We start from the raw sequence: 18457 nt of genomic DNA, 5'->3' as shown, positions 1-18457 counted from the left end.
CTGCTGTGCTTTTGGGGACAGGTTAAATATGTTTAATTCCTTCTTTAGTGATCTTGGAGGTTCTTGCTATGTATTTTGCCTTCAGCAATGTTCTCTCTGCCTCCTGGCCCTTTCTGAAGTGATCTGCCTGTAGGATTGAAAGAGGAGAAGCCTTGAATTTTTCAGCAGTTCTGTATTTGAGGCATCCTTTAATGGTTTGTTTTTTGTGGTGAATGTGCCAGTGCAGGAGCTGAGCAGTGCTTGGGGATTTTGGCACATCCCAGTTCCCCAGGCAGGTACATTGGGACAGCTCCCAGAGATCTGGGCTGGCACAGGGAAGGTTGTTTGTACCCCCAGCAGCTTTTCTCATCCTGCCCTGAACTTGTGGGTTCAGAGTGAGTCCCTGAAATTATGATCCCAGGAAGCTGTGAGGGCTTACTGGAAGAAAAATGGAAAACTGTGTTCCAATGGCAGCAGCAGTGAGAGATTTTTTAAATCTCTGTCTTGTGGAAATATGTGCTCAAATGCAGTTTTCTGTATCCAAAAAAAATTGCCCTGTGTTCTCAAGGAGGGAATTCTGCACAGCAGCTTGGTGTGTATGCTCCCAGGGAAGGAGCCATGAGGATTCCTGGAGGGAATGTGCTGGGAATTTTTGCTGATTTCAGACAGAGAGATGTTCCTTGTGCTTTTCCAGAATAGCCCTTCCTGTAGTTAGAACTAATCCCAGCTTTGGATTTTCCCAGAGGTTTGAAAAGCTGTGCCGTTGTATCCTGAACAGCATGGATGTGGAGAATGAGCCCAAGGTCAGCAGGGGGTTTGGGTTGGAGTGGGGAGGGCTTGGTGGTTGTTCTGAACTCTCTGTGTGGGGATTTACTTTGATAATATGTAATTTTTAACTTTCAGAAGCCCTTGAGCACTGTGGAGATTTCACAGGGAAAGTCTGGACAAGTCCTTTAGTATTCCTGGGATATTTTTTCCATGGGAGTTAAAGGACCCTTGGTTTCTGGGGTGGGTGATGTGCTTTGAGCAGGGAATTTGTGGAGAGGAGAATCTTGGTCTCACTGCTGGGTTCAGTTCCCAAACTCTGCCCAGCAGCAGCACAAACTCTGTGCATCCCTCTTGCTCAGGTGTGGTATGTGTCACTGGCACTCTCCAAGGACCTCACACTCCTCTGGATCAAACAGATCAAAGACATCCTGTGGTTCTGCTGTGAATTCCTCAAGCAGCTCAAGGTAAAGACTATTCCTGTGTTTTCTCTCCCTGCATTGGCAGTGGCAGCAGGCTCAGTGGGTTTGTTAACTCTGCTCTTTGTTATCCCAGCCTGACATCCTGCAGGACTCCAGACTGGTGAACTTGCACCTCACAATGCTGGTCACCTTCACAGACACTTCCACATGGAAAATCCTCCGGGGAAAAGGTTGGTGGCTTAAAAAAATCTTCAAGCCACTGATGTGGGACTTGCTGTTAAAATCCACTGAATGCTCTGGCACAAGTTCCAGAGAAGCTGTGGCTGCCCCTGGATCCCTGGAAGTGCCCAAGGCCAGGTTGGAGAGGGTTTGAAGCAACCTGGGATAATGGGAGGTGTCCCTGTTGGTGGCAGGGGTGGAATGGGATGATCCTTAACATTCCTTCCAACCCACACCATTCTGGGATTCTGTTTGTGCACCTTGGTTGCCACAAAGATTCATTCTGCTCCTGTGTTTGCACAAAATAAAGATTCCCTTTGGATTAAACTGTTCCCCTTGGGATTAGGCTGTTTCCCTTAGGACACCAACAGTTGTTACAGCATTTTAATAATATTCCAAAACCCCCCACACAATAAGTGTTCAGAGGATAAGGGAATGTGTTCTTAGCTCTGGGGTTTTGTAGGAAATAGGTGTAGAAAAGGCAGACAAGTAGTGGGAGGAAATAAGACTCTTACAGCCTAAACAGCACAGGGTGAAATGCTGCCAGAATGATGGGTTTGTGTAGAAGGACTTTGTGCCAGGAGGGCTTGGGCAGTGACAAACCTTTGTGTGGGGAGGGTCAGAGTGGGACTGTGGTGCTGTTGGATTGATATCAGTGCTTTAACCCAAAGGTGAGACCCTGAGACCTGCCATGAACCACATCTGTGCCAACATCATGGGCCACCTCAACCAGAAGGGCTTCTACTCTGTGCTGCAGGTCAGTGTGAGCTGCCACACTCCCAGCTTTACCCAAACCAGCCCAGCCCTGCCTGTGCCCCTCTCCTGAGCAGCTTTTTGGATCTGTGCTGGGGTCTCAGAAAGGAGCTGCTGCTGATCTGCACATAATTACATTTTTCTCAAGCAAAGCAAAAATCTCTCAAGTTTCTCAAGGAAAGCAGAATCTCCCCACCTGAGACCAAATCCACCTTTCCCCTCTGTCCTAAACCTAAATCCTGCTTAATCACCTCACCATGAGATGGACAGGGATAAGTCCTGTATAATTTTGCCAAACTTTGCAGCTGCCACATTGTATTGGTTGGGTTTGTTTGCTGCTCTGCTGGGGAAAGGAACTGATGTAATGAATCTTTTAAATAAGAATTACATTACCAAACTCTGAGCCTTGCCTGTTAATTTTTAAAGCCTGGAGCACAGGTTCTAGGGAAATAAGTCCTGCAGAGTGTCTGATTTCATTGCAGTATCTCTCTCTTCTGCCATTATTGACCTTAAGCCCTTCTAGTTCTGCCAAATAATTTGTAAGAACTGGATTTTAGGTTGCTCTGTTGTTCTTTTTCACTGCATTAAATAACCTTGATGTCTTTCAGGAGTAATAGTATTTTTTTTCTGAGTTCTACAGGGTTTTTGTATTTTCATTTCTTTTTTTCATTCCAGATTTTGCTAACTAATGGCTTGGCAAGATCCAGACCTTCCCTTTCCAAAGGTTCCTTAACTGCCATCTTCTCCCTTGCCTTGCGGTGAGTCAGCTGGAGCTGCTTGGGGGGATTTGCAGCCAAACTTGACTTTTATAGTGTTTTTTTCTAAAAGATACTTCTCATTCTTTCTGGGATTTTGTGCCATTGAGAATATCACCCTGAGGAAAGAAGTTGATTTAGGCAAATGGCTTGCTGTGCTGTCATATTTTTTTAAATTAGAGTGGCTTTAAGTTAGGAATTGTGTGAGCCTAAAAGATCTCAGTTCAGTTCAGGGTGAGCTTGCTCTGAGAACACAAGTGTGAGTGAATGATCTTTTCCATGGGATGCTTCAAAGCCAGGTTGGAAAGGGCTTGGAGCAACCTGGGATAGTGGAAGGTGTCGCTGCCTGTGGCAGGGATGTGGGATGGGCTGAACTTTAAGTTCCTTTCCAACCCAACCCATTCCCTGTGTGTGTGGTTCTTGCTGAGGGAATTCCCAGGTTCCAGTTCTGGATGGCTCAGTTGGAGCCTGTGCTGCTTTCCCAGGTTGGGTTGAGTTCTGAAGTTTCTCTCTCTCTCTCTGTAGCCCTGTGGTTGCTGCACAGTTCTCAGACAATCTGCTGAGGTCCTTCCTGATCCATGTCATGTCTGTGCCTGCTATAATGACTCACCTTGCTACTCTCACCCCTGAGGTAAGTGGGTGATCTCAGAGGACTGATTATCACACCAAGATACTTGTTACTCCATTTTGTCAGCTCTTGGAGCAGAGCTTTGGCATTTCTCTCTTTGCCAGTTTCAATTCTCTGTTGTGAAAGCCTTACAAATACTCTGGATTGCTAATGCAGAAGTTATTAACACCAGTGGGATGAAGGGCTGAACTGCCCTAAAGTACCTACATAAATAAATAATCCACAGCTTGAATTTTTCATGTCCTTACTCTTCCTTTTCTGTGACCACAGACAGAGCCAAAGCCAAAACTCACCCTTTTGGGTGGCAGAGGCTCTGTGGGGGTGTCCAGTGGGCTGCCCACTAATCCAATTCAGTCTCCTTGGTGCAGACTGGCAGGTTTTGTGCCAAATGGGCAAATCCTGTGTCCTTGCAGACAGATCATTGCAAAGGCTCCAACAGGAATTTTATCTCCCAGCCCATGTCAAACATTCTGTGGGGCAGCAGCCTCAACTGGCAGCTCTGTTTGGGGAGAAAACCCAGTGGCAAGTGCTGCTGGCAGGTGAGGGGTGGGCTGTGCTGCTCCCCAGGCTGACTGGCAGTGCCTTGCAGAGGCTGGCAGTGATGCAATCCCAGGATCTGCTGCGCAAGTTCATCCTGTTCCTGAGCCGGGAGTCGCAGTGCCAGGATGTGTGCGTGTGCCTGGAGGGCAGCCACACCCTCTGCTTGCTGGGTGAGCACCTCCAACCCTTCTCTTGGCTTGGAAAAAGTCTTGAATCAGAATTTGTTTTCCATGGGGCAGTGCTGCCCTCCAGCTCGTCATTTTTAATTGTTATTTTGATAATTTTATGTAATAAGTGAGGTGTGTTTTGGGGTGTTACAAACAAGGTTTAAGAGCTTTGCCCTTGTATCCATGTCATGCATCATCTCTGCCAGCTTTATATTTGGACTCTGAGCAAGTTTTGGAGTGTGGCAGACTTGGATCTCCCTCCCCTAAATGGCCCTAAATGCTGCTGCATATTTAAATTCACATTTCTGCAAAAGTAACAAGATTACCATCTGGGCTCTGGTAAAACTGTGGATTGCAGCTTCTGGTAGTTTGTAGAAGGTGGCCAAAGGGACATGTCACCTCAGGGGCTGATGTGCTGGAAATGGCTTCCTGCAGGGTGGCCTCTGAGATCATTACTGACACAAATCCTCTCCTGGCATTGGGAAAGGATTCACTTCCCCTGTAACCCCTGTCCCACAGCATCTGTTCCTCCTCAAGCCTTGCTGTGCTGGTCCTTCCTCCAGGCAATCTGGTGTTCCTGGGCTCCCTGAATGATCAGGTGCTGGAGGAGGAGACAGCTCATTTTGTGGGGGTGCTCATCCAAATGCTCTCCTACTGCCAGAAGTACGTGTCCCAGAAGAAATCCAACCTCACCCACTGGCACCCTGTGCTGGGCTGGTTCTCACAGACTGTGGATTATGGGTGAGTGGGAAGGACCTCACAGGGAGAGATGATGAAGCCTCTTCTTTTATTTTTGAATATGTTGCAAAGTGTTTTATGTTTTGAGATGAACAGTGAGAATAATTTCTCAGATGTTTCAGGTTTTAGCTGAAATAAACTGCAGCATTCCTGCACAGGCTATTCCATGGGTGGGTGCATATTCCAGTTTGGATTATGAGCTATATGGATCAGTATCACTGCCTGGTGTTTTATTCCAAGCTGCTTTCTAACCTGTCCCCCTGCTCTGTCTTCCAGGCTGAACGAGTCCATGCCCCTGCTGACCAAGCAGCTGCAGCACCTCTGGGGAGTCCACATGATCAGGATCCTCTTCAGTGATGTGCTCAGCAAGAAACTGCTGGAAAATCAGGAGACAGCTCAGCTGCCAGCACAGACAATCTCCCCTCAGAACAGCCTTCCTATGAAAAGTCAGTTCTGGATGGGTTTGGGTTTTTTTTTGTCCCTCTGTGTGTGTGTGTTTATGTAGATCTCTCTCCCAAACTTGCAGGGTTTTGACTTTTCCACTTATGGCAAAAGCTTTGAATAATTACTTGTAGCAGCTGCTGCTGCTTAGGTGGGGATGTGATCTCTCCTATTTGTAATTGCTCCTTGGAGTGCTTTTGTTACCTGGGGCAAGTCTCTTTCTTTGGTGCTGGGAAAATATTTGCTTATTTTAGCAGTTTCTTCTCATCATTTTCTCAAGTAGCTGAAGTGCTTTTGGCAAAACTTCCAAGGGGAGATGAGAGCTCAACTTCCTCTGTGGAAACAAGGTGAAGCTGGATCCTGCACCTGTGAGGTGTGGTGGTCCTGCAGAAAAGGATTTGGGAGAACAGTAAATATGGTATTTTCTAGCTGTTGCCCATAACACTGGATCCTCTGGTCATTATTTGCTGCAATCAGGACCACGGATCACGAGTGGTTTGGGTGGGAGGGGCACTTACAGCTCATTCTGTTTTGTAGAACTGTGGAATGGTTTGGATTGGAAGGGATTTGGGACCATGGGCAGGGTCACTTCCACTATCCCAGGCTGCTCCAAGCCCCATCCAACCTGACCTTGGACACTTCCAGGGATGGAGCAGCCACAGCTTCTCTGTGCCTCCCCACCCTCACAGGGAAGGATCCTTCCCCAGATCCCATCTAACCCTGCCCTGTGGCACTCCTGCTGTGTTTCTGCCCCCAGACCTGTTCAAGAGAGCTTTCCAGAAGTCAGCCTCAGTGAGGAACATCCTGAAGCCGGTGGGAGGGAAGCGCGTGGACTCTGCCGAGGTGCAGAAGGTTTGCAGCATCTGTGTCCTGTACCAAACCACCCTGACCACCCTGACCCAGATCCGCCTGCAGATCCTCACAGGTCAGGTCATCTCCCTGCTGCTCAAATCCTTCCCAGTGGAGAGAAAAAAAATAAAAAAAATATATTATTTCTGTTGATTTCTTGGGAGTTTTATCACTGCCGATGCTGGGGAAGGCTTGTTCCATCCTGAGTCATCCATGGGATCAATAACACTCAGCATCACTTGATCAAGTAGAAACTCTCAAGAATACAAATTAAAGCAAGTTTTCCTCTCATGAAGCTTTGCTTACTCCCTCTCAACCTTCAGCCTGAGTCAGGGTTTTTGGGGAGCCTGGCAATATTAATCTTTCTGTGGTGGGAGCACTGAATGCTTTTAGACATGTTGAGAACAAATTTCATGTCTTGGGAAGGGGTGGAGGAGGAGATCAGCACTGTTTTGGTTTGGTGGGTAAGGCAGGGAGTGAGTCCAGAGCTTTGGGTGCTTTGTGGTGACCATGGGTGCAGCCCTGTTGTGTTCTCCCTAAGGTAAATGTGGGGTCACAGGAATTCAATATTTCCTAAAAGTGCAAAAAAATTAGGGGAGAAAAGGTTCAAGATGTGCAAACAATGCCTCAATAAAAGCTTTTATTTTGTATATTGTCCATCTCCTGTTAATGCAGACAGGCCTGGGAGCCAAATGGGATTCTCATGTTCCCTTTCTGCTTTGCAAAAGGCTCTTTCAGCTTCAAGTCTCACCTTTGACCTTTCACAAGCAGCAAAATGAGCTTTACTGGGTACACTTTATATTTTCATAGGTCTAACTTACCTGGATGATCTGTTACCCAAATTATGGGCTTTCATCTGTGAGCTGGGACCACAGGGAGGGTTAAAACTCTTTTTGGAGTGCTTGAACAATGACACAGAGGAATCCAAGAGGCTGCTGGCCATGCTGATGCTGTTCTGTGACTGCTCCCGTCACCTCATCACGTAGGTATCCATGGATGGGGGTCTCTGGATTTGTGACATGGAGCTGTTGTGCTCCTTCAGGTTCAAGATATTTTATGTCTTTTCATGAAGATAAGTAGGAAGGGTAAAGCAGCAAGCTTTTGGGGTTGAGTCCTGAGAAATAAAGGGCTTCAAAAGGACTTTTCTCCCTCATGTGCTGCTTCCAGCTGGTAACAGAACTGAGCAGGAAAAGAAACAACGCAAAAGATGGGAAAGGGGTGGAAAATTGCTCTAGAGACAATTCTGTCCTCTTGAAAGAGGTAAAAATTTTTCTTGGGAATGGAAAAGCTCCTTTTTACTGACTTTGTATCTCAGCCTCTCATTCCATCTTCTGTTAGGATCTGCTATCAATCAAAATCCATCAATAAGGTTTGGTTGTTTATGACTTTAGATCCTCATGGGTGTCAGTTGTCATAGAAATAAGAGCTGCTGCTAAAGGATAATGTGCCTTTATGAAAATTTCAACAGGGAATTAAATTTACACTTGTGCATTTGCATTTGTTTGCTCTGACAGGATTCTGGATGACATCGAGGTCTACGAAGAGCAGATTTCATTCAAACTGGAAGAGCTGGTGACCATCTCCTCTTTCCTGAATTCCTTTGTGTTTAAGATGATCTGGGATGGAATTGTAGGTGAGTACTTTTGGTAGCTTGAGTTAATGTTACTGTTATCACAAACTGCATTAATTTTGGAATTTGAAGCTTCTGCTAATTATTCCTTGGCACAAAAAGCACTTCAGTGTGGGAATATGTCCCAGTCTTTTGATGTCCAGATGCCACAATCATGCTTTGTGCCAAATCCAGAGCACTCCCCTATTTCCAGTAAGGATTTGTGTAACAGACATGATGGGCATGTTGGTTTTTGGCAGAGATGAGGTTTAGCAAGGCTGGGCCATGTGTTGGACAAGAGCAGAGCAGTGCTGTGACCAGGCAGAACAGCTTGCTTGGGTCTCTGTAGAATCTGCTGTGGATCTCTTTGCTGGTATAATTTGGGTACAGCTCAGCTCTCTGGTAATTAGGAGAGATAGTCCAGCTCTGATGTGAAATGAGATGGCTTTGATTAGCTCTGTTTAAAGAAGAGGCCATCTTTCTTCCCAGAGGCAAAAAATCTTTCCTGCCAGAGTCCGTTTGGGTCAGGAAAACACCCCAGTGCTGTTCCTGTGGGGAAGGATAATCAAAGTGTGTCTCCTGCTGCTGCCAGGGGTGCCTGGACTTTGCTGCCTTGTTCCTTTTGCCCAGAGAATGCCCGAGGGGAGACCCTGGAGCTGTTCCATTCAGTGCATGGCTGGCTGATGGTGCTGTACGAGCGGGATTGCCGGCGCCGCTTCGCTCCCGAGGATCACTGGCTGCGCAAGTGAGTGACCCAGGGCAGGGAGCCTGGGCAGCTCCAGGCTTGTCCCACTGCTCCACATCCTCTGGGGAGCCTGGTTTGGGATTCCTTATTGACATTCTGCCTGTGGGATTCAGGTGGGAGCTGTGTTTGCAGTTAAGGAGGCTCCTCGTGTTGTGCTTTTCTGTCTGGTGGGAGGTTTAGGTGCTGCTTTGGAAACTGACTCAGCACTCAAGAGCTTGGGTGTCCCTGGCCCTTTTTGCCTTCTTAGTGTGTACATTGAGTCATCTTTGTACTTCAGTCATCTTTGAAATCACTACCAGTTCCCCCTCCCACACCTGGATCTCTGTATCTCTGCTTTTCTGTGTCAAGGGACCTCAAGCCCAGCGTGCTCTTCCAGGAGCTGGACAAGGACAAGAAACGAGCCCAGCTGCTCCTGCAGTACATCCCACATGTCATTCCCCACAAGAACGTGAGTGGGATGGGGGTAGGGAGTGGAGGCTGGGAATCAATGGCCTGGGTGGCCATTGGGGTGGGAGGGACACGTGTCTGGAACATTTTGTGACATGGAGCTTCTTTTGAAATGCCAGCTGAATAAAAGTCTTTCTCCTTCATCCTCCCTTTCCCCTATAGATTTCCTCTAAATGTCTTGATTTCTGTCACTGAGAAAGGACTGATCTGTGTCCTCACCCCTTCCCTAGTGCATTTGTCTTGTTCTCTGTGCTGAGACAGAACTGATCTGTGTGTGCAGCTGCCTGGAACTGGAATGAGTGGATGACAGTGGCACCACTGGGAATAGCTGGGATCAGGACAGCCAGCAGCAGTTCTGTGTGTCAGGAGCCTCCCAAACCCCTGCTGCACTGCAGGATGAGGATCCCCATGGATTGATCCTTCCATTTGTTTGGTTTTTTTTTGCAGAGGGTGCTGCTTTTCCGGAACATGGTGACGAAGGAGAAGGAGAAGCTGGGGCTGGTGGAGACGAGCTCGGCGTCCCCCCACGTCACCCACATCACCATCCGCCGCTCCCGCATGCTGGAGGTGAGGGCAGGGACCAGCCCTCAGGGAGCACCCCAGAACAGGCCAGGGGCTGTGGTTTACCCTCTCTGGAGTGCTGAGGGACCCACTCCCAGAACTGACCTTCCAGGAGAGTGCTGCACCCTCATTCAGCTCAGGCAGCTGCAGGAGAGTGCTGCACCCTCATTCAGCTCAGGCTGCTGCAAACCTGTAATTCTGACTTGGAAAATGCTGTTTTTTGAGCTCAAGACTCAATGACAAAATCATGTTTCTGTGGTGGGCCTGTGTCCTGTCTCTGGTGCATCTCTGGTGGGTGTGTCATGTGTCTCTGTCTGGATTTTGTGCTCTGTGCAGGATGGGTACGAGCAGCTCCGGCAGCTCTCCCAGAACGCCATGAAGGGAGTGATCAGGGTGAAGTTTGTGAATGACCTGGGGGTTGATGAGGCTGGTATTGATCAAGATGGAGTCTTCAAAGAGTTCCTGGAAGAGATCATTAAAAAGGTGTTTGACCCTGCACTCAACCTGTTCAAGGTAGGACACAGGTGCCACCTGAAGTGACCTGGTGCAGGCAGAGCCTTTCTGGCTCACTGGGCTCTTATCTCTTTGTGCAGACCACCAGTGGTGATGAGAGGCTGTATCCATCCCCAACATCCTACATCCATGAGAACTACCTGCAGCTCTTTGAGTTTGTGGGGAAGATGCTTGGGAAGGCTGTGTATGAGGTGAGCCAGAGGCACCAGGTTGTGATCTTGTCAGTGATGGTGCCTTTGAGGGCATCTGTCCTGCTTGGGGGGTTGTTATTGAAGAGTGGAGTTTGGATAAAGATCCTCATAGTGGAACAGGCTGGAATTTCTTCAGGCATGTATTAATTAAAAATAGTCTTGGAGGGAAAACCTGGGTCATGCCTTGATTGTTCCTCATGGTGCTGGGACAGCAGCCTGGTTTTTTGGTGTTACACCTTAGACATCCATTTGTGGATACCTCAAAGGGAGATGAGGCAAAAAGGAAGATGAAATCACAGAATAATTTGGTTTGAGGGAACTTTCCAATCCCCTTCCCAGGGGCAGGGACATTTTCCACTATCCCAGGTTGCTCCAAGCCCTGTCCAGCCTGGCCTTGGACACTTGCAAGGATCCAGGAGCAGCCACAGCTTCTCTGGCCAGTCTCTGCCAGGGCTCACTTCCCTCACAGGGAAGGATTTTTCCATGTATCTATCTCACAAAATTTCCCCTCTTCCAGTTCAAACTATGTAAGGCAATTCTTTTAAAGAACACATGGAGTTCCCTTTTTACACCTGCCTTACTAATTAATAGATTTTAAGAAGATGTGGGGTTTGTAGCTGATTTTGTTGCCTTGCAAAATACTCTTTGCACTTGTTCCACATCACAAGATCTGCCTTGCAGGCAACCAAAGATGCCACAACCACAAGTGTGTGGCAGAACCTTACCTGTGCATTCTCCTTGTCCACAGGGAATAGTTGTGGATGTACCATTTGCTTCCTTCTTTTTGAGTCAGCTCCTTGGGCACCACCACAGTGTCTTCTACAGCTCTGTGGATGAGCTGCCCTCCTTGGACTCAGAGTTCTATAAAAATCTCACTTCAATTAAGGTTGGAGCAATAATTTTCTTATCATTCACCTCCCTGATTGCTTCCTGGTGTTAGAAACTGGGAGTAACTGGTGGTTCTGCTGTTGAACCTTGACCTTTTATCTTTTTTTTCCCCTTCTTCCTGTTGTTCTCCAGCGTTATGATGGTGATATCAGTGACCTGGGCTTGACACTGTCCTATGATGAGGATGTGATGGGTCAGGTAGGTTTTTATTCAGTGATTTGTTGGACCTTACCTCTGCTTTGTGCACTTTGTGTTACCATGGAAAGCTGGCTCAGCTGCTCTGAACTCAGCCATGGGATTCAATAATATTTACCTGTGGGTAGAGAACAGCTTTTTCCTCAAGAAAAGGTTTCCCTCTGACCTTTAATTTTTTCTGCTGCCAGGGCTGAAAAAGTGTTTAATGCTTCCCCTGTATAACTGGTGTTCCCTTTTTAAAAGAAGAAACTGTAAATAGGGAAAAATTCCTTTTCTTCCCACATAGATGTTTCTGTCAGGGACACTCCAAGTGTCTCTTGGCCTAGAGAATGAAAAGCTGTTTGGGCAGTCCCTTAGGAAGGTTTGGAGGTACTTGGTTCACTTGAACCCTGTGAAGTTGTGTGTGCAGAGCTGGAAAATCTGGAGAGATAAGATAGAAATGCCTTTTGCTGGCAGTGTTGTGCTGCAGATTCCATGGGGAACACCTGCTGCTGTCTCAGGATCACTGAGGTTTCAGCTTAGAGGGTTCTTCCACGTGAAAAATGGAGGCTATGGAGCCCAGCAATGAGACACTGAAGGCTGTGGTTCAGTGAGGTTAAAAATAGCCCAGACACTCCTGTTTCCCCAGTGCTTTGGTGGTGCTGAAGGAGCCAGGTGGGGTCACCCTGACTGAACTCTGTGTCCCTGTAGCCACAGCTGAGCTCATTCCCTGTGCTGGGCTTCAGTCTGACCTTGGAATTCACCTGGAGCTGAGGCACAGAGGCCTCTAAAGTGGGAATGAGGATTGGACAGAGATGAGTGGCAGCACCTGGAGGCTCCTGCACTCACCCTGAGCTGGAGGAGATCACCAGGCATTGGGAGATCCCTCCTGCCTGGAGTGCCCAGCTGGAGGCACAGAGCTCCAGGAGCTCCTGCATGAGACCTGTGGCTCAGCCATCTTTGGGTTGTGCTGTTAGACTGAGCTCTCTGAGCTTGGGATTGTGACAGTCCCCCTGGGCTCTGGGAATTGATTTGTGTGTGGTTCAGCAGTGATGGATCTGACTGCAGAGGAGGCTTCCTTGGAGAAGGGCTGGCTCCACTGGTGGGAGAGCTGGAATTCCTGCTGTTCAATTACTCTGTTAATAGTTAAGTGAAACTGGTTCAAGGCAGAAGCAGGATTATTACTTAAATTTTAAATCCTGCTGTTTTATTGTAAAAATAAATGTTTTATGCAGAGGTAACAGCTTAGCATGGCATTTGCTTCCACTGTGGTTCCAGGCAGTAATTAGCAATCCAATCATTTCTTCCCTCAGCTGGTTTGCCATGAACTTGTTCCTGGAGGGAAGACCATTCCTGTTACCAATGAAAATAAGTAAGTATAGCAATTAGATTTTTAAGGTCATCACTGCACAATACTTTATTCTGGCTCCTTGGGCTTGCATCTGGAATGAATTGAGATAGATTGGAGGAGAAGGAGCACATAAATATCTTAATAGAATTTGCTGGTTACAGTTCATTGGCAGAAATTGTATTAAATTTGATTTGCAAAATAAAAATTGACAATTTACTTCTTGAAACAGCACTTCTGAGGTCAAAGGCACGCAGTCAGGGAGATTCTGCAGGATTTAATGATGGTGATGGATACAGACAGATGGATTCAAAGCAATTCAGGCACACAGTCGTGAACACAGAGGGCACAGATGCTCAAAGACACCTTGGAGCAGACAGATCTCCTCAGAATGATAACATGTGGCAGTTGTATAAAGCACCGTGTTCTGAGCAGACAGTGCTGAATTCAAATGTACTCGACAGTCGTTCTTTAGAGCCAGGAAATCAGAGGAGACACCGAGCCCTGGGGCTGTTTTCACAGATAACCGGCTTTTAGATCGTTATCAGAAATGTCAACTCCAGAGCCTGCAAACCAACCCCACCTTTTTGTTCCCTTTTTTTTTTTTCTTTTTTCATTCCCTATCCCCTTCAGTGCTCATAAAAGCAGAATGAAATATCTATTAAGCAAATGTGTGTTTGAGCTGGTGATCTGGGGGTTGTTATCTTTTCCCTGACAAATGGAAGCTGGATCCCACCTGGATCTGAGCTCTGCAGTCTGATGTTTCCAGGCTTTTCCCTATTCCAGCTCTGACCAGGGAGTTTGCATTTGAAAGAATCTTCTTTTGGCTTGTCACAAGTCAGCTCAGGGAAAAAGTTAAAAGTCCTGGATGCTGCTCTAGTAATTTACAGCAGAAATGTGAAGGTTTTGCACCCAAACTGGGAGTTGGGAGGGTGCAGAAGTGTTGGGAATGGCACGAATCTGGAAACAGCTCTGCCTGGGGATGCTGGGGTTACCTTGCCAAAAAACCCAGGCAATTGTGGTGAGAGTTGCTGAAGAAGATTCAGCAAGTTCAGATGTGTTGCCTGGAGGTGAGGAGGGGAAGAGCCTCCCTCTAACAAAGAGTTCTCCTTTCCCACATCCTGCAGGAAGGTGGGAATCTCCTTCATGGTTTTGGTGTGGTGTTTCTCCAGCCATGGGGCAGCAGAGCCCAGTGAGCTGTTGGTCAGACCTTGAGGAGTCTGCCTGGAGGGCTGAGCTGTTAAAAGGAGTTGAAGCTGTGTCCAGCCAAGGTTGATCAAGCAGGAGCTCCGGGTGGGAAAAGGGCAAAATCTGGGCAGAGAAACATCTGGAGGGTGAAGTGTAACCCTGTCCAGGCTGTCCCAATCCTTTTGGGGCTGGACAAACAGATGAGGGACAGTTGAATGATGGGTGGCTGTGGCAGCTCCACGTCCCCTGTGCCACCTGCCTGTCCCACAGGATCAGCTACATCCACCTGATGGCCCATTTTCGGATGCACACCCAGATCAAGAGCCAGACGGCCGCGCTCATCGGCGGCTTCAGGTCCATCATCCGGCCCGAGTGGATCCGCATGTTCTCGGCGCCCGAGCTGCAGCGCCTCATCTCCGGGGACAACGCCGAGATCGACCTCGAGGACCTCAAGTAAGGGACAGCTGGGGCTGCTGGGCTTCCCTCAGCTGAGCCTGCCCTTTGCAGGGCTCCTGGGTGCTGGCAGGACACTGATTTGTTCACGGTTTCTGCTGCTCCTGCTTGGAATAGGAAGCAGAGTTTTGGGATGAGAAGCAGAGTTTTGGAATGTGAAGCAGAGTTTTGGAATGTGTTCCTTAAAGCTAATTTGGGATGGGTCGTTGCTTTTGTTGGTTCCTGGGAGCAGAATTCCTCTCTGCTTTTCACTTTCTCTGATCAAGTGCCCAGGAAATGCTGAGGGCTCAGTGTCAGCAGTGAACCCTGACCCGTGGCAGGTGTTGGACAGGGTTTGGAGCAACCTGGGCTGCTGAAATTTGTCCCTGCCTATGATAGGGGGTGCAACAAGATGAGCTTTAAGGTCCCTTCCAACCCAAACCATCCCACCCAAGTGATCCTTCCAGCACTTGTGCCCCTCCTGCTGCAATGGCAGGCCTGTCAGAGCCTTTCTCTCCCCAGGAAACACACAGTGTACTATGGGGGCTTCCATGGCAGCCACCGTGTCATCATCTGGCTCTGGGACATCCTGGCCAACGATTTCAGCCCTGAGGAGAGAGCCATGTTCCTCAAGGTGAGTGAGGAGCCACCCCTGCCCTGCTGGGGTCTGGGGTGGTGGGGTCAGGGCTGTTGTGCAGTTAGCTGGATGCTCTCTAAAGGGTCACCAGAATTCCTGACACCTGGAAGTGCCCAGCAGAGCTCTGTGGGTGCTCTGGTGTCACCATGAATGGCCCTGCAGAGGTGGCACTCCCCAAAGGCTGTCAGACACACACGGGGGGGTGCTGGCACTGTGTCACTGTGTGGCTGTTCTGCCCTGTGCTGCTCCCATCATCACCATGTGGCACTTTCCAGTTTGTCACCAGCTGCTCCAGGCCTCCACTTCTGGGCTTTGCCTACCTCAAGCCTCCTTTCTCCATCCGCTGTGTGGAAGTGTCTGATGACCAGGTAGGCATCCTGCTCTCAGGGCTTGGCAATTCCCTGCCCAGCTTCCTCCCCCTCCATCTGTCCTGCAGACCCTTAATGTGGGAAGATGTTAGGATTAGATATCAGGGAGAAATTCTTCCCTGGGAGGCTGGTGAGACTCTGGCACACAGTGCCCAGAGAAGCTGTAGCTGCCCCATCACTGGAAATGTCCTAAGCCAGGCTGGATGGGACTTGAAGCAACCTGGGCTCCAGGAAGTGTCCCTGCCAATGGCCAGGGGATAGAATGGGATGAGCTTTAAAGTTCCTTCCAACCCAAACCCTTCTGGGATTCAATACCTGAGAACAGCCCTACCCCAATAGGATGCTCATGGCTGCACACGCACAGAGCAGCTCCAGACTCCTCCTGCCTGGATTCCCTGTGTTCCTCCTTGGCATCTCCCTGTGTCCCACCTGTCTCCCTGCACACCCTGCCCATGTCAGGCATTGAGTTACAAGCAGAGCTCTTTGGAGCAGGGTGGGAATCTGAGCTTTGGGCTTTGGCTCTCTGTGCTCCCAGTGCCAGGTTTTGTGTTGGCCATGCCTGTGTGGCAGCAGTGCAGGGGAGGTGACAGCTCTGTCCCTTGCAGGACACAGGGGACACCCTGGGCAGTGTTTTACGTGGCTTCTTCACCATCCGCAAGAAGGAGCCGGGCGGGCGTCTCCCGACCTCCTCCACGTGCTTCAACCTCCTCAAGCTCCCCAACTACAGCAAGAAGAGCATCCTGAGGGAGAAGCTGCGCTATGCCATCAGCATGAACACGGGCTTTGAGCTGTCCTAGGCACGGCCTGGGCTTGGCATGGGGCTTGGAGCTGCTGCTGGAAGGGGGAGCCCTTCCCACACGGAGCCTGGAGCAGCCCCGACTGCTCCCTGCAGGCCTGGAGAGGCAGCTGGTAGTGGAGGTTCACAGGGATCCAGGGAAAAGCTGCTGAGCTCAGGGCTGGTTTTTCTTAGGCACAGCTCCAGGCTGGAGGAGAGGGGATGGGCCTGACCCAAAGCCCTTCACTTGACACCCACAGAAATCATCCTTAAAAGCAAACCCTGGGGGAGCACAGGAGGAACTCTCCATGTGCCACTCAGATTAGTGACAGTGACACCCCCCCAGCAGGCTGGGCAGCTGCTGCCATGGGAGTGCTGCTTTTTCCTTTCCCAGGAGCTGGGCTGGCTGGAAGTGAGTCTGGGAAGCTGCACAAGGGCAGAGGGATGACAGAGCCCACAAGGAGATGGAAGTGCCTGGATGGGCACAACTCACTCAGGACAGGTGTCCCTGTCCCTAGAGGGTCCTGGGTGTATCTTGGAGAAAGAATCACAGGGAAGCAGCAGCTTAAACAGGAGCAGGTGGACCCTGTGGCTCTTGGGAAGGCTTTGGAATGCTGGAGGTTAAGGGCTGGAGCAGCAGGAGTGGGCTCAGCCAGCTGTGCCTCTGCCAGGCTCCTGCCAAAAGCAGGCCTTGGGACAGAAAGGGTCATGTCTCAATTTCTCAGGAGGAGGAAAGGTTCCATCTTCCTTGGTTTCCAGAGCACAGGAGCTGGCACACACTCAGGCTCCCCAGCACAGTGCTCAGGTGGGGCAGGTTCCTCTCTAGAACCAGGGGAATGTGTCAAATCCTCTGGAAACCTCCACTGGCAAAAATCCCTCTGGGGTGGAATTTTCCTTTGCTTGCAGGCCCTTTCTTAGGGAGTTGTTTGGACCCAGGGCAGGGTCTCTGTGGAAGAGCCACATTTACTTTGTTGCCAAACTCTTCATTTCAGTCACTTTGTCTCTTTCTGGCCTTATTTCTGTCAGTTGGAGCAGGGAGCTTTTGCAGGGGGTGACTTGGGAAAGTGTGGATCCTTCCTGCCATTTCTGAGACACTCATAAAGTGTCTCTGCAGCTTCCCATCTTTGGTCCCTTGAGCTGCTGCGAGTCCTGCCCTGGCCCAGGCTGGAGAGAGGAGAGACTGTGCTGGCCCTGCTAGGATTCTGGCAGAGGACAGACATGGCATTGCCCTCTGGGGACAGGGTTAAAAGCCAGTCACCTCCTCCCCTTCACCTCACTGTAAAACAAGCTCCTGCACAGGCTCCTGGCTCCTGCCCAGGGTTTTCTTTCCCTCCTTCCCTCCCTGTGGCACTGGGGATCCTCATTCCCCTCCCTGGCTATATCCCACCTGTCCTGCTGCCCTGCCTGGTCCATCCCACAGGATTTCTGTGCCCAGGTGAGCTCAGTAGAGCTCAGATCTCCACATCCTGGGCTCTGGAAGAACTCCCTTGATCACAATATTTCACATTTCCAAGGGGTCGGCAAACCCTCGGCAGCGAGATGGCCTCAGCTTCATCCTCCTCCTGTCGTGCTTCAGATGGATTTCAGAGAAATAACCCTTTTTTTAGAGCCAGTGCCTGGAAATGCATCTGGAAAGCAATGTCAGGATCCTTATTCTCTGTCAAATCAGGGAGATTAAACAGGAGTGATGGGAAGTGTTGGTGCGGACAGGAATGTCTGCATCCAGAGGGTTCAGGACACTGGGCTGTGAGTCAGAGAAATTAAAGAGGATAGGAAATTATTTTTCTTTAAATACATAGAACATTTTAGCATTAACCAGTTGGTGACTGCATAGTTTGGAGGTTTAGGCACTGCCTTGGACCTCTCAGAGTTTAAATATCACCTAAAATCTCCTTTTTCCTTTTAGGAAGCGCAGTGTGTCTGACTAGAGCACAGTGAGCATTCAATGAAATGAGTTGTTGAACACTGAGATAAAATCCTTGCTCCCCTTTTCCCTTTGTTCCTCAGGAGCTGCTAGAAAAAACTTACTGCAGATTTAGTTTGGTCCCTCCAAACCTGGAGATGTTGCACTACAGCCACTGCTCCCATGCTGGAGCTGGTGTGGAAAATGTGATAAATGTTTGGAAATTCCCAGTGGATGCAGGCAAGGATTCCTGGGGAGGGGCTGATTGCTGTGTCAGTCCCTGCCTGTTCTGTGGGTCCTGCCCAGGTATGGTTTTGCCACAGGAGATTCACAAGGATCTTTTCTATCCAAGACTCACTGCTGTGGTTGGTTCCATCCCTGTGTGTCTGACCTGCAGAGAAAATAAAGCTGGGATGAGTTCA

At 49.2% G+C, this 18457-nt stretch overlaps 1 protein-coding gene across 2 annotated transcripts in view; it reads left to right on the top strand.

Moving 5' to 3' along the window:
• Nucleotides 1-18457, top strand: part of UBE3B (ubiquitin protein ligase E3B) — a 19735-nt gene extending 1278 nt beyond the window's left edge. Inside the window, exons 4-27 of one of the 2 annotated variants that reach the window (XM_079322510.1) lie at nt 723-782; nt 1107-1211; nt 1300-1396; nt 2057-2142; nt 2814-2896; nt 3419-3524; nt 4111-4231; nt 4792-4969; nt 5243-5412; nt 6165-6332; nt 7067-7238; nt 7771-7889; nt 8496-8610; nt 8959-9058; nt 9505-9624; nt 9955-10131; nt 10212-10322; nt 11071-11208; nt 11343-11408; nt 12698-12756; nt 14191-14373; nt 14875-14986; nt 15265-15357; nt 15963-18457. In XM_079322510.1, the coding sequence (XP_079178636.1) occupies nt 723-782; nt 1107-1211; nt 1300-1396; nt 2057-2142; nt 2814-2896; nt 3419-3524; nt 4111-4231; nt 4792-4969; nt 5243-5412; nt 6165-6332; nt 7067-7238; nt 7771-7889; nt 8496-8610; nt 8959-9058; nt 9505-9624; nt 9955-10131; nt 10212-10322; nt 11071-11208; nt 11343-11408; nt 12698-12756; nt 14191-14373; nt 14875-14986; nt 15265-15357; nt 15963-16154 (2931 nt within the window). In that variant the 3' untranslated portion in view covers nt 16155-18457. Of the gene's footprint in view, nt 1-722; nt 783-1106; nt 1212-1299; nt 1397-2056; nt 2143-2813; nt 2897-3418; nt 3525-4110; nt 4232-4791; nt 4970-5242; nt 5413-6164; nt 6333-7066; nt 7239-7770; nt 7890-8495; nt 8611-8958; nt 9059-9504; nt 9625-9954; nt 10132-10211; nt 10323-11070; nt 11209-11342; nt 11409-12697; nt 12757-12964; nt 14055-14190; nt 14374-14874; nt 14987-15264; nt 15358-15962 lie in introns of those variants that run through there. The other variant, XM_079322511.1, reaches the window with a different exon arrangement.

The sequence above is a fragment of the Erithacus rubecula genome (genome assembly GCF_903797595.1).
Source record: "Erithacus rubecula genome assembly, chromosome: 19".
Classification (NCBI taxonomy): domain Eukaryota; kingdom Metazoa; phylum Chordata; class Aves; order Passeriformes; family Muscicapidae; genus Erithacus; species Erithacus rubecula.
This window is presented reverse-complemented; position numbering and strand designations above follow the sequence as displayed.